This window comes from Capra hircus, chromosome 16 (genome assembly GCF_001704415.2).
Source record: "Capra hircus breed San Clemente chromosome 16, ASM170441v1, whole genome shotgun sequence".
Lineage (NCBI taxonomy): Eukaryota > Metazoa > Chordata > Mammalia > Artiodactyla > Bovidae > Capra > Capra hircus.
In genome coordinates, this window is record NC_030823.1 from 55,929,505 (window position 1) to 55,942,896 (window position 13,392).

The 13,392-nt window shown below is 41.6% G+C and overlaps 1 protein-coding gene across 3 annotated transcripts in view; it reads right to left on the minus strand.

The window, feature by feature from the left end:
• Positions 1-12,952, minus strand: part of RFWD2 (ring finger and WD repeat domain 2) — a 230,128-nt gene extending 217,176 nt beyond the window's left edge. For all 3 annotated transcript variants that reach the window (XM_018060630.1, XM_018060631.1, XM_018060629.1), the window contains exon 1: positions 12,435-12,952. In XM_018060630.1, the coding sequence (XP_017916119.1) occupies positions 12,435-12,853 (419 nt within the window). In that variant the 5' untranslated portion in view covers positions 12,854-12,952. The remainder of the gene's footprint in view (positions 1-12,434) is intronic.

Consider the following 13,392-nt stretch of genomic DNA (forward strand, 5'->3'; position numbering starts at 1 on the left):
TAAAAAAAAAAAAAAAACCTCAAACATTCATTTGCCCAAAGTTAAATCTCAGGGCTTTTAATTCCAAGTCCAGTGCCCTTTGTATCAGAAGATGAAGGAAACAAATACATGTATCACTGTGACCATGAAATTTCAAATCACTATCAGCATTGAGAAAACCTTGGAAAAAATTATTTTGAATATGTTGAAATTTATATACATCCTTCAGGAGTGAAAGACACCCAACAAAAGTCAGCCACAGAAATGTTTCTTCCTTCCCCTTAAAATGTCCGAAACTTGACACTTCCCTAGCTTCCTCCTTCCCCTTAAATCAGCTGCTTTGTGAACATCCTCAAGCTACCCTTCATTCTCAATTGGCCCTAAGTGGATTCAGGACTGAAAGACAAGGAAATAAAGGAAAAGGAAAATAATAATAGCTTCAAATCATTTTTAACACCTATACAGATAATGCTAGATCCCAAGCACCAATCTTCACAGAGAGCAGTTAAGTTCCAGCCTCTGTCCATTCATCTCACTCCTTCGTAACTTCATTTGATATGATAAAAGCCCTAGAAAATTTAAATGTCCCTTTAAATAGAGATTAAATTTATCCTGTATTTTATAAAAAAGATTCCTATCTCCACGTTTAACTTTGTCTTATATTACAGGATTCTCTGAATAAGGACAGGAAAGGTAAAGAAGAAAAGAAAGACAAGGCAAAAATTTTAGACTGCAATTTAACAATGAAATTTAAAAAAAAAAAAGCCGGGTAGGGCATTCAAAATAGCTCTGGTAGAGTCTCAGGAGTAGAGTTTTCGTTTTTTGCTTTTTTTTTTTTATTAAATGAGACCACGTAGGCCCGGAGGGGAAAGGACACCGTGATTAACACAAGTGATAGGCATGAAAAGAGAAGCAAGGGAGCCAAGCTCTGGTGTTCCGTCCACCGCAATCCCCTAAAAAAAGTAAATGGATCAGGAAAACAAATATGGCCAAAGAGTGTCACTATTGATTCCTCCCAGTATGAAATCACCCCAATACACTTCTCAATTTCCTCCTGGATCTTATTTTATTCACACATTCCCAAGATTTCACTACTCAGAGTAGCAGTTCTAACCACGAAAGGCTTACAGTTAGAGAAGAATTTCAATTAGGCTTGTGAGTTATAAGTGGAACAGTTAAGAGAATTGTCTCATAGCAAACAGCATCACCAGGGCTCACAGGATCTGGTGTTAGATTCAAGGTGGATCTAGGGACTTCAGTGCACTTACATGGAATACAGATCATCACCAGAGCTCTGCTATTAATGTGACTAATGTTTCTTTTTCTGCATCTCAAGGATATCTCAGCTTGCAATCTACAACTGACGCTTGAACAACACAGGTTTGAATTACGGGGGTCCACTTACACACAGATTTTTTTCAATAATTAATACTACAGTACAACACAATCTCCATTTGGTTGAATGCACAGATGTGGAGGGACTGTGGATATGAAGGGTTGACTTAAGTTAAAGTGGACTTTCAACTGGGCAGAGGGTGGGCATCCCAACTCCTGTGCTGTTCAAGGGTCAACTGTATAGCCCTTCAAGCATCAGCACTACTTTAAGAACTTCAATATTTTTTTAAAAATAGGCCAATTCAAGTGTTTTCCTTTTTAAATTCAAATTCCTGAGACAGAAAATATGATTGATACAAAATAAATACTGTTTCATGCCAATACCAACAAAATGCAACTGTTATATTTTAGTCATTAATTCAGAAAAGCAACCATCACAGACCAATGAGCTAGGAAAGATATCAAGTTCACACATTAGAAAAACACGGATGCATATGCAGGAGGGGCTACAAAAGTATGAACAGGGGAGATACCACACCTACTATGTTCATTAGACAGTGAAAGAAAGTGAAAATGATTCAGTCCTGTCCCACTCTTTGCAGCCCCATGGACTATATAATCCATGGAATTCTCCAGGCCAGAATACTGGAGTGGGTAGCCTTTCCCTTCTCCAGGGGATCTTTCCAACCCAGGGATCGAACCCACGTCTCCCATATTGCAGGTGGATTCTTTACCAGCTGAGCCACAAGGGAAGCCCAAGAATACTGAAGCGAGTAGCCTATCCCTTCTCCAGCAGATCTTCCCAACCCAGGGACTGAACCCACATCTCCTGCATCACAGGCAGATTCTATACCAGCTGAGCCACCAGAGAAGCCCTGACACTGTCAGTCCCATCATCGGGAGAAAGAACACCCATCCACGTGGAAGATGTACTCCTCATAGCCACGTAGAAGATATGCTTCTTGTATTTCCACCTGGAGTTTTTAAAGTAACTTTTGAAAAAATAGTGCTTTGGGGACTTCCATGGTGGTCCTCTGGTTGAAAATCTCCTTCCAATGCAGGGAACGCAGGTTTGATCTCTGGCCAGGGAACTAAAATCCCACGTGCCGCAGGGCAACTACCAGTGGTGATGGCTGCACAACACTGCAAATGTGCTGAACTGCACACTTTAAATGGTAAATCTTATATGGTATGCATTTTACTTCAATTTTTTTTTTTCTTTTTTTTTAGAAAAAGAAAACAGAACTTATGACTTCCCAGGCGGGGCAGTGGTAAAGAGCCTGCCTGCCAGTGCAGGACACAAGAGCTGCCGGGTCTATCCCTGGGTCGGGAAGATGCCCTGGGGGAGGAAACGGCAACCCACTCCAGTATTCTTGCTTGGAAAAACTCCACAGAGGAGCTTAGCGGGCTACAGTCCATGGAATCACAAAGAGTCAGACACAACTGAGCGCGCATGCACGCGCGCACACCCACACACACACACCCCCCCCCACCCCACCCCACCCCCCCCCCCCGGCACACACACACACACAGAACTTACACTTTTGGCCATGAGGGAGTAACTGGGATGGATCCTACAGAATGGAGGCATACTACTACAAAATTCTTACACTGTTTATGAAGTGACATAACATTATTTGAAGGTAGACTATAAAAAGTTAAAAGTGAGTATTATAAACCCTAGGACAAGCACTTCCCCCCAAACACACACACATTCCATACAAGTAGTACTAATAAGTCAACAGTAGAAACAAAAGAGAAATCTTAAAAATACACAATTAATCCAAAAGAAGGCAGGGAAAGAAGGGGAAAAAAGAGAGAAAATGAATAGAAGAATAGAAAGGGCAAATAGAAAACAAAGAGCAAGCAAGATGTATACATAAAACCAAGCATATAATTATGTTAAAATGCAAAAAGTCTAACCAAGCCAATTAAAAGGCAAATTGTCATAGTAAGTAAAAAAGACTCAACCATAAGCTATCTACAAGCATCCTACTTTGAAACAGACATAGAAGTAGTGAAGGACAAAAACACATACCCTGTAAACATTTAAGAAAATAAAGCTGAAGAAGCTATGTTAACAGACTAAGTGGATTTCAGACCAACAAACATTCCCAGTAATAAGGACATTTCAAAATGATAAGATGAACCTACCAACTCTAAATGTGTGTGCCCTACTACTAAAGTTTCAAAATGAAACAAAAATTGACAGAATTGCAAGGAAACATAGTAAAACCCACAATTACACATGGCATGGTTAAAGATCTTAACACCTCTTTCAGTAACTAACAGAACAAGTATTCAGAAAATCAGTATGGGTGTACAGAGCTTAACACATCAACAAACTTGCCATTTATAGAATATATTAGTCTACACACAGGAGAATACTCATTTTTTTCAAAAGCATATGGAACATTAACCAAGATAAAGCCTATGGTAGAAAATGAAAGAAGTCAGTAAATTTAAAAGGATTGAATTCATACAAATCCTATTCTCTGAACAAAGCTACATTGTATTAGGAGTCAGTAACAAAATGATATCCAGAGAATTCTCATTTAGAAATTAAAATACATCTAAGTAGCCCATTCTTCCAATCACAATGGAAAGGATAAAAAAAGTTTATGGAACTGAATGAAAATTAGTGCAGGATTACCAAGGGAAACTACTAGAATTAAATTTTTCTCAGAAAAAAATGTAAGCTTCTGTATTCAAGGCTAGAAAAAGAAGATAAAACTCAAAGTAGAATTAAAAAAACAAAGCCAAATATCAGTGAAATAGAGTTATTTGAAAAGATTAATAAAACTGACAATCCTCTGGCTAAACTGTTCAAGGCAAAAAAAAAAGAGAGAGAGAAAACACAAATGATCAGCATCAGGAATGAAAGAAAGAAGGGACATCCTTCCAAATCCTACAAACATTTAAAGCATTAAAAAGTGCTAATATTTATGAACCTATGTCAACAAACTCAGTATCTTGAGTGAAATGGAGAAATTCCTTAGCAGGCAAATTACCAAAACTCACTTGCTCACTTAAATAAAAAACCTGAACAGTCCTTTATCAGTTAAAGAAACTGGTAGTAAATAAAACCTTTCCACAAAAACTATGGCTTCGCTGATGAATTCTACCAGACACCTAAGAAGAAATACACCAATTTCATAAACTCTTTCAGAAAATAGACAACATTTCTCATCCCCTTTTAGAAATCCAGTATTACTCTATGTGATGGGCTAGACTGTGTCCTCTCCCAAACCCATACATTGAAATCCTGACCCTCAGTACCTCAGAAGACTGTATTTGGAGACTGGACATTAAAGAGGTAACTACGGTAAAGGTCGTATATGCAGGACCTAAACCCGTGGTGTTCTTACATGAGATTAGGATACAGACAACACACAGAGCAAAGCACAACTACGTGAAGACACAACAAGAGGTGGCCATCGGCAAGCTACGGAGGGAAGAACCCAAATCTGACGACACCCTGATCTTAAACTTCTAGCCTCTAAAACTGTGAGAAAATAACTTTCTGCTTTTTAAGCTACCCAGTCTGTGATTATGTTTCAACAGCCCTAGAAACTAATAGCTCTGATACCAAAACTTATATATAAATACAAAAAGTAAATACATGTGTGCATTATATGAAAACAATAGATCAATTCACTCATAAATAAAAATGAAAAATATAGCTTTAAAAAATTAGTGTATGAAAGTTGCTCAGTCATGTCCAGCTCTTTGTGAGACCATGGACTGCCAGGTTCCTCTGTCCATGGAACTCTCCAGGCTAGAACACTAGAGTGGGTAGACGTTCCCTTCTCCAGGGGATCTTCCCAACCCAGGGATCACACTCAGGTCTCCCACATTGCAGGTGGATTCTTTACTGTCTGATCTACCAGGGAAGCCAAAGAATACTGCAGTGGGCAGCCTAACCCTTCTCCAGCAAATCTTCCCAAACCAGGAATCGAACCAGGGTCTCCTGTATTGTGGGTGGATTCTTCACCCTCTGAGCCACCAGGGAAGATCCCAAAATAAGACATAAAATTCAAAAAGAAAGAAGTAAGACTATATTGATTTTCAGATGACATGATTGTTATCTTAGAAAATCACGTGGTTCTACCAAAAAACTGTTGCAAGTAATGTGAACTTAACAATTTAAAGAACAAAGGCAATATACAAAAATAATTTGTATTTCTACATATTAGCAACATTAGGAAACTGAAATTAACACAAGAGCATCAAAAACATGAACCACTAGGGAGTAAGTTTAACAAAATATGTGCAAGATCCAAACATGGAGAACTATAAAACTCTGCTAAGAGAAGTTCAAGACCTAAGTAACTGGAGAAACATATTATGTTTATGGCTCAAAGATTCAATATTGTTAAGATGTCAGATCTCCCCAAATTGAGGCATCGATTCAAAGTAACCCAAATTAAAATTCCAGAAATCTTTCTAGAATATAAAGCTAAAATATATGTGGCAATGCAAACTTCCTAAATAACTAAAAAGAGGAACAAAACTACACTATCTGATTTCAAGATTTACAACAATGATACAGAAATTAAGATTGCAGTATAGGCATAAGGATAAACACTTAGATCAATGGAACAGAAGAAAGATTTCAGAAATAAACTTAAACATATTAATTTTTGAGAAATAATTCAAGAAAATTTAATGAAAAAAGATGGTCTTTTCAACAAACGGGTGCTTCAATAACTGGACATCTACAGTAGAGGGGAAAAATCTTCGAATCTTACCAAAAACAGTATATAAAAACTAACATGAAATGATTGTACCTAAGTACAAAAAAGCTATAAAGTTTCTAGAATATACAAGAAGATCTAGACAACAATTTCAATAGAACATATAAGTCACAGACCATAAAAAAAAAAAAGTCCAATAAACTGGACTTAAATTTTAAACTTTTGCACTTCAAAAGACTGCTCAGAAAACTAAAAAGTAAACAATAGACTGGGAGAAAACATCACAATATACAGACTGACAAAAGACTTGCAGCCGTAAGCCTTACAACTTAACACAAACGTGAGAAATATACGAGAGAGATTAGAAGACACACAATGGAAGATACTGCTGCTGCTAAGTCACTTCAGTCGTGTCCGACTCTGTGTGACCCCATAGACGGCAGCCAACCAGGCTCCCCCGTCCCTGGGATTCTCCAGATATGCAAGTGGAAATAAGCACATGGAAGTATGCTCAACATCATCAGTCATTAAGAACATGCAAATTATGGCAATAAGATACTACTAAACATACCACTAGAATGACTGAAATTTGAAAGACTGAAAGCAAGCGTTGGTAAGAATGTGGAACTGAAACTCAAACATTGCTGGTAGAAATGCTAAATGACAGTCACTTTAGAAAACCATTCTGCAGTTTCTTATCATGTTAAACATACAGTTGGCCTCACAACCCAAGAATACACTCCTATATATTTACCCAAGAGACATGAAGATGGGTCTGTACAGAAACCTGAATGTGAATGTTTACAACAGCTTTCTTCACAATCACTGAAAACTTCAGAAACAAAGAAACTCAGTATCTTTCAACTGATGAATATATAAAGAAGTCATGTTATACACCTGGTGGCTCAGACGGTAAAGTGTCTGCCTGTAGTGCGGGAGACCCAGGTTTGATCCCTGGGTTGGGAAGATTCCCCTGGAGAAGGAAATGGCAACCCACTGCAGTACTCTTGCCTGGAAAATTCCATGGACTGAGGAGCCTGGTAGGCTACAGTCCATGGGGTCCCAAAGAGTCGGACATGACTGAGCAACTTCACTTTCACTTTCATGTTATATCCATGTAATGGAATACTACTCAGAAGAAAGTTAAAGAAGAAAATTAGTGAAACATTCACCATTATTAAGGGCTTCCCTGGTAGCTCAGCTGGTAAAAGAATCTGCCTGCAATGCAGGAGATCCCAGTTCGATCCATGCACGGCTAAGACCCCCTGGAGAAGGGTATGGCAACAACCCACTCCAGTATTCTTATCTGGAGAATCCCCATGGACAGAGGAGCCTGGCGGGCTACAGTCCACGGGTCGCACAGAGTCGGACACGACTGGGTGACTAAGCACACACAGCACAGCACTCACCATTATCGAATCTCAAAAACACTACTCCAAGGGAAAGAAGTCAAGCACAAAAGACTACATACTGAATGACTTCCATTTATACAAAAGCCTAGAAAAGGCAAAACTATACTGAAGGACAACAGATGGCCAGGTTATCAGAGGTGAGAGAAGACTGAGTGCAAAGCTGTGGCACAGTAAACTCATGAGCGTGATGGCAACACTCTGTACCTTACAGGGTAGTAACACAGATGTATTCATTTGTCAGGCTCACTGAACTGTACACTTAAATCTGGTGACTTCTATTGCATGCAAATTATATCTTAATAAGGCTGATTGTAAACAAAATCACTGGTCTCTGAAAGGCAAGGTAATACAATGGTTAAGAACTTGAGCTTTGAGCCAAAACATCTGCATATAAACACTGATACCACCATTATTAACTATATGAATTGAGACAAGTTACATAACCTCTCTGACCTTCACTTCCTCATCTATAAAACAGGAATTAGGGACTTTCTGCTGGTACAGTGGATAAGAATCTGCCTGCCAATGCAGGGGACATGGGTTCAGTTTCTGGTCTGAAGATTCCACATGCAGTGGAGAAACTAAAGCCCACGTACTGCAACTGCTGAACCTGTGTGCTACAATTACTGAAGTCGGTGCACCTAGAGCCCACGCTCTAAAGCAAGTGAACTGCAATTAATTTTTCTCAATGGGAATTATCTGCATCAAATAGCTGTTGTAAAGATTAAGTCATGTCAAACTCTTAGAATAGTGCCTGGCAAATAATTTATATTGGAACTCAGTCGGTAAAGAATCTGCCTGCAGGTTCAATCCCTGGGTTGGGAAGGTCCCCTGGAAAAGGAAATGACAACCCACTCCAGTATCCTTGCCTGGAAAATCTCATGGACAGAGGAGCCTGGTGGGCTGCAGTCCATGGGGTCGCAAAGAGTCAGGCAGGACTGAGCGACTAACACTTACTTACTTAATTATACTGGAACACATATTATTATGTGGGCATCCCTGATAGCTCAGTTGGTAAAGAATCCACCTGCAATGCAGGAGACTCCAGTTCGATTCCTGGGTCAGGAAGATCTGCTGGAGAAGGGATAGGCTACCCACACCAGTATTCCTGGTCTTCCCTTGTGGCTCAGCTAGTAAAGAATCAGCCTGCAATGTGGGAGACCTGGGTTGGGAAGATCCCCTGGAGAAGGGAACAGCTATCCACTCTGGTATTCTGGCCTGGAGAATTCCATGGAGTGTATAGCCCATGGGGTTGCAAAGAGTGGGACACGACTGAGTGACTTTCACATTATTATTATGTATACCGAACCAACTATTAGTACTTTTTAGTGAACTTGGCATTTATGAACTTTTGAGTTTCAAGCATCTACATGAGCCTCTAACACAGTTATCTGAAATTTCCACTAAACCCACTTTGCTTCATTATCTCTATCTGAGCCAAAAGTCCATCCTTACACTAAACTGAGGTCTCATACTCAGCAAAACATGGGCAACAGGTCTCATCTTTAGCGCTGCTGCTGCTGCCGCTGCTAAGTCACTTCAGTCGTGTCCGACTGGGTGCGACCCCATAGACGGCAGCCCACCAGAAATACGATTAATAGGTAGTGGCTGCCTAGACTGCTATGTTGAGGACTGTGAGACAAGATTTGAATTCCAAAAGAGTACTTAACATCTGCCATGACACTAAGAGAAGCAGTGATACCAGGGTGTGATATTATAATTATGTGATTAAAAGCTTTTCTTCACATAAATTGTGAACTCCTTCAGGACAGTCTGTTATTAACAGTTTGACACAAGAGGCTGTCTGTCACATTTATAAAATGGTAGATGGACTTAACATAGATTCTACCTACATTTGATCAGGCAGAGTAAATTTTCCCACAAGGGCTTACTATCAATTTAAAAATACTTATTTCTGCTACAACTTAGAGAATATCTGGGACTTAAAGAGGTAGAAAAGGTCATTTCAGGGAGCTGGAAAGGCTAACACAGAGACAGTCATAATGTGAAACAGTGTAAAAGAAAGATATTGTCTTCCAAACATGGGACAGACTCATAATTTAACAGACCATGTAAGAAAATTTTGAAAAGTAAGGCAACACAGACTTCCTTTGAATGTCAGAGACTTATCCAACTTCAAGCTATATATACCACTCTCTACTGTACTACAGACTCTTCATCTATACAACCAGAATTTACAACTTGATGGTACTTTCAATCCTTTGAAAGAAATACTAAAGTCAAGACTATAAATCCCTAAAATGTCCATCAATTCTACAATAAGATATAAACTTACTTTCAAATATAAGTAAGGAGAGACCAATACGTGTTACTGACAATTCAGCACTTGACTTAAATCAACTGTTCTCAAACAGGGTGAAAGGACAAGTCATTATCACCAAGGGAACAGACAGGCAAGGGGAGGGAGTAAGAATAAAAACATGCGTCTCCTGGACTTCCCTGGTGGTCCAGTGGTTAAGACTCTGAGCTTCCACTGCAGACCTCAGGTTGGATTCTTGGTCAGAGAAATTCCACATGCCACAGGGTGTGGTCAAAAAAAAAAGGTTATCTCCTGTGATCATGAAACAGCTCTTTTCCTCCAATCCACCACATTTAAGAACCCTGAGGCTAAATGCATATAAGTGATCTTATAGATCTGAAATTTTTAAATTCCATAAAAGAAAGCACTAAACTGAGAATTGGGAGACGTGAGTTGTAATTTTGTTCCTGAACAGTCCAATCTGAAACAAAGTTACTTAACTTCTCTCTACCTCTATGAGAATACAATTATATTACCATTACATTAAAATTGGAAGTTCTATACAACTTAACAGAGTTGTTCTAGGATAAAATGAAACACGAAGCATAAACATCTTTAAAATGTGAATGAGGAATTATTATCATTATTCAAACTTAAGTCTCATTAAGATGTAAAAGCTTAGAATAATGTGGACTGGTTCACAATTTAACCTTGAAGCAGACAAGACCAATCACCCAGGGCCAATTAGAAATGAAAAGGATTCCTTGCGCTTTGCCTAGTCCTTTATCTTCCTAACCTAAACACTTGGCCAAATCAAATCTAGCTTGAGAATCAGGAAAACTGATTCCCATTATTGAATTCTTCTGAAGTCAACCTCACCAGCAAGAGACCAAGGACTATGACATTCTTAGAAAGTGAAATATTCAGAATTTTTAACTAAAGACCCTCACTGGACACTTCCACTTAGAATATAAAAGAAAACAAACAAAAAAAATCTAAGCAACATAGTTAAGATTCAGACACTGGATTTAAAATTTTTTTAAGTTAGGTGACAGACTAACAAAAATTTTAGTAATTTTACCCCTAAAAAATAAAAATTAGTGCCAGTGGCTTATATTCCCCCACCCCTCTCCAAATCTCTATAAACTGGCTTACAGTAAGTATAACTGCATGCGGTGCCTGGCAGACAGTGAGTGTCAAATAAATATCTGATGGATGAATGATTAATTCCCTTCTTTCACCTTGTATTTTAGTGCACCTGCATGGATACTAGCATGTTTGTTTCCTTTAATCTACTTTTAAGTGAAATGGAAATGGTGGCCAAAAAGACAAATTCTAAAAATCCTCACTTTGTTTCATTAGTTTCTACTTTTATCACATGGCATTCTCTCCCAGGTACAAACACTTAGACCTAAACATAAGCTGCTTAAGTTATTTATAAAAAAAAAAAAATTACAATTCTAGTCCAGGTTCAGTGAAAAATGAATTAATTCTCAATACAGAATAATGTATGACAAAAGCAAAAATATAAAGCCATTTTCACCGCAAGAACTAGAAACTAAGTCTAATCAATAACTTTCTTATACTCCCAACTTCTAGCCCTATTGTATTTAATGACAACTTACCATCTGCAACCCTGAAGTGAATCAACTTACCCTCTAATGACAGTGTAAGCCAATTTCCCGTATCACTAATAAACTAAGTCTATCAACAATTTCCTCTAGAAGAAAAGCACAAGATCCTACCAGTTCTCACTCAGCTAACAGCAATTCTTTCTTCTAATCTTACCATCTGAATTGGACAAAACCCAGTGAAAACTCAAAACACTCTCAAACAAGACAATCAACTCCATCTTTCACTTAATATGAATAAGCCCCCTATGCCAAATGTCATAACTGAGTACTACTGTATACTATCCACGATGACAACAAGTCTAACTCCAAGCGCTTCTCAAATCAGAAGTTCTAAATAACTCTGATGTGTTAACACAAGTGCCAAGTGCAGTGCAATTACATCTGACCCACGGATGGTATTTTAAAATGTGGCCCCCTCTTTCAAGACATTCAACTTAGAGATGCAATTTTTTTTGTGAACAGACTTTCTTGACTACAGGAGCCTCAACAGCAGATTTAAAAGTAAATGACCCAGTCTTCGAAGTAGGAGGCGATATTTACACGTACACACAACGGATATTTACATCAGAGCACACACGACGGATATTTACAGCAAATACTACTTCTTAAAACAGTCATACCCATGTTTAGAGTACCGTCTACCACACTTTAAATAAACAAACTGTGACCAACAACTCCCTCCCTCAGCATACCAGGAAGCTTAATTCTCTCCCTTACAAGTTTAATTCACCTCCACGAGCAATCCGGACTGACAGGGTACGTAATTCACCAGACGGCCAGAAAATTCAAGGCCCAACCTCCGTGCCCACCTTTCCCCTTTTATGCACAGCCACTTATTTGACCTTCCATCTCGCCCTCTTATTTATCATTGCCTCAACTCCCTTCACGTCTCCCCCCCAACACTGCCCTCTCTAGTACCCTCACCCTGCGTCAGTATGCCAACATTTCCCCATCCCACCCCACCAACCCCTGCAAACGCTCGAATCCCTCTGCAGACACCGCTACAGCGCCCCACAGACCGCCCTCACCCCGGAGCCCAGGAGCCCCAACAGCAGAAACTCCTAATGCAGAGATTGGGGGGTGGGGGGAGTTGCTGGAGGCTGCTCGTCCAACCCACCAGACGAAGTCGTTGCTTTTGTCCTCGTAGGAGTTGATGAGCCCGTTGCACAGGGGGGCGAGCAGAGGTCGCTTCCTGCTGCCGCTGCTTAGGCTGGAGCTGCTCCCTCCTACGCCGGCGCTGGGCCTGGCCGCGCAGCTGAGCCGGGACAGGCCCGCGGACACCGCCCCGCCGCCGCTCCCGCCGCCGCTGCCGGACACCGCGGCCGCCACCAGCACAGGCCTCGCCGGGCCCCCGAGACCGCCGGAGCCCGCGGCCTGGGCCGCCCCGCCGGACCCCAGCGCCGCCGCCGAAGCCGCTACGGAAGGGGGCGACGGGGAAGAGGATAAGGACGAGGAGGCGGAAGTCACCGAGGAGGCCGCCGAGGAGCCTGGGCTGGTGCCGGCGGAGCCCGATCCGGCCTGGCGGCTCCCAGACATCGTGACTCCCTCCCCTCCGGCTGGGAGCTCGGAGGAGAGGGACCGCGACCGCGACCCGCCGCCGCCGCCGCCGCCGCCGCCGCCGCCACCGCCGCCACCTCCCTCCCCTCCGCCTTCAGTGCATCCTGAGGACGCGCGCCGCGTCGGGAGGTGGGGCTGAGGAACAATAAAGTTGATTTTTGTAAAGGCAAAACCACACAGCAGCGTCCGACGGGAGGGGGCGGAGGGAAACTATTACAGCAGAGCAGGAACCACTGCCGCTCTCGGGACCGCCGCCGCCGCGATCGCCGCCGCAGCCAACCCGAGCGCGCCGTGGGCCGGCCGTGCGCGCGCGCGAGCGGCGGAAGGGGCGGGAGCGGCGGGGGATACAACTTCAGACGCGGCCCGGGCGGCGCTCGGACGCGCCGAGCGCACCCTGGGAGACGGCGGCGGCCTAGCAACGACCGCCGCCCTAGTGGAGAGCCGGTTTTCCTTGGTAACGTGCCCGAGGGTAGGGCCGTCTGAGAGAACGAAAGGGCAGCGGAGAGAGAAACGGATGG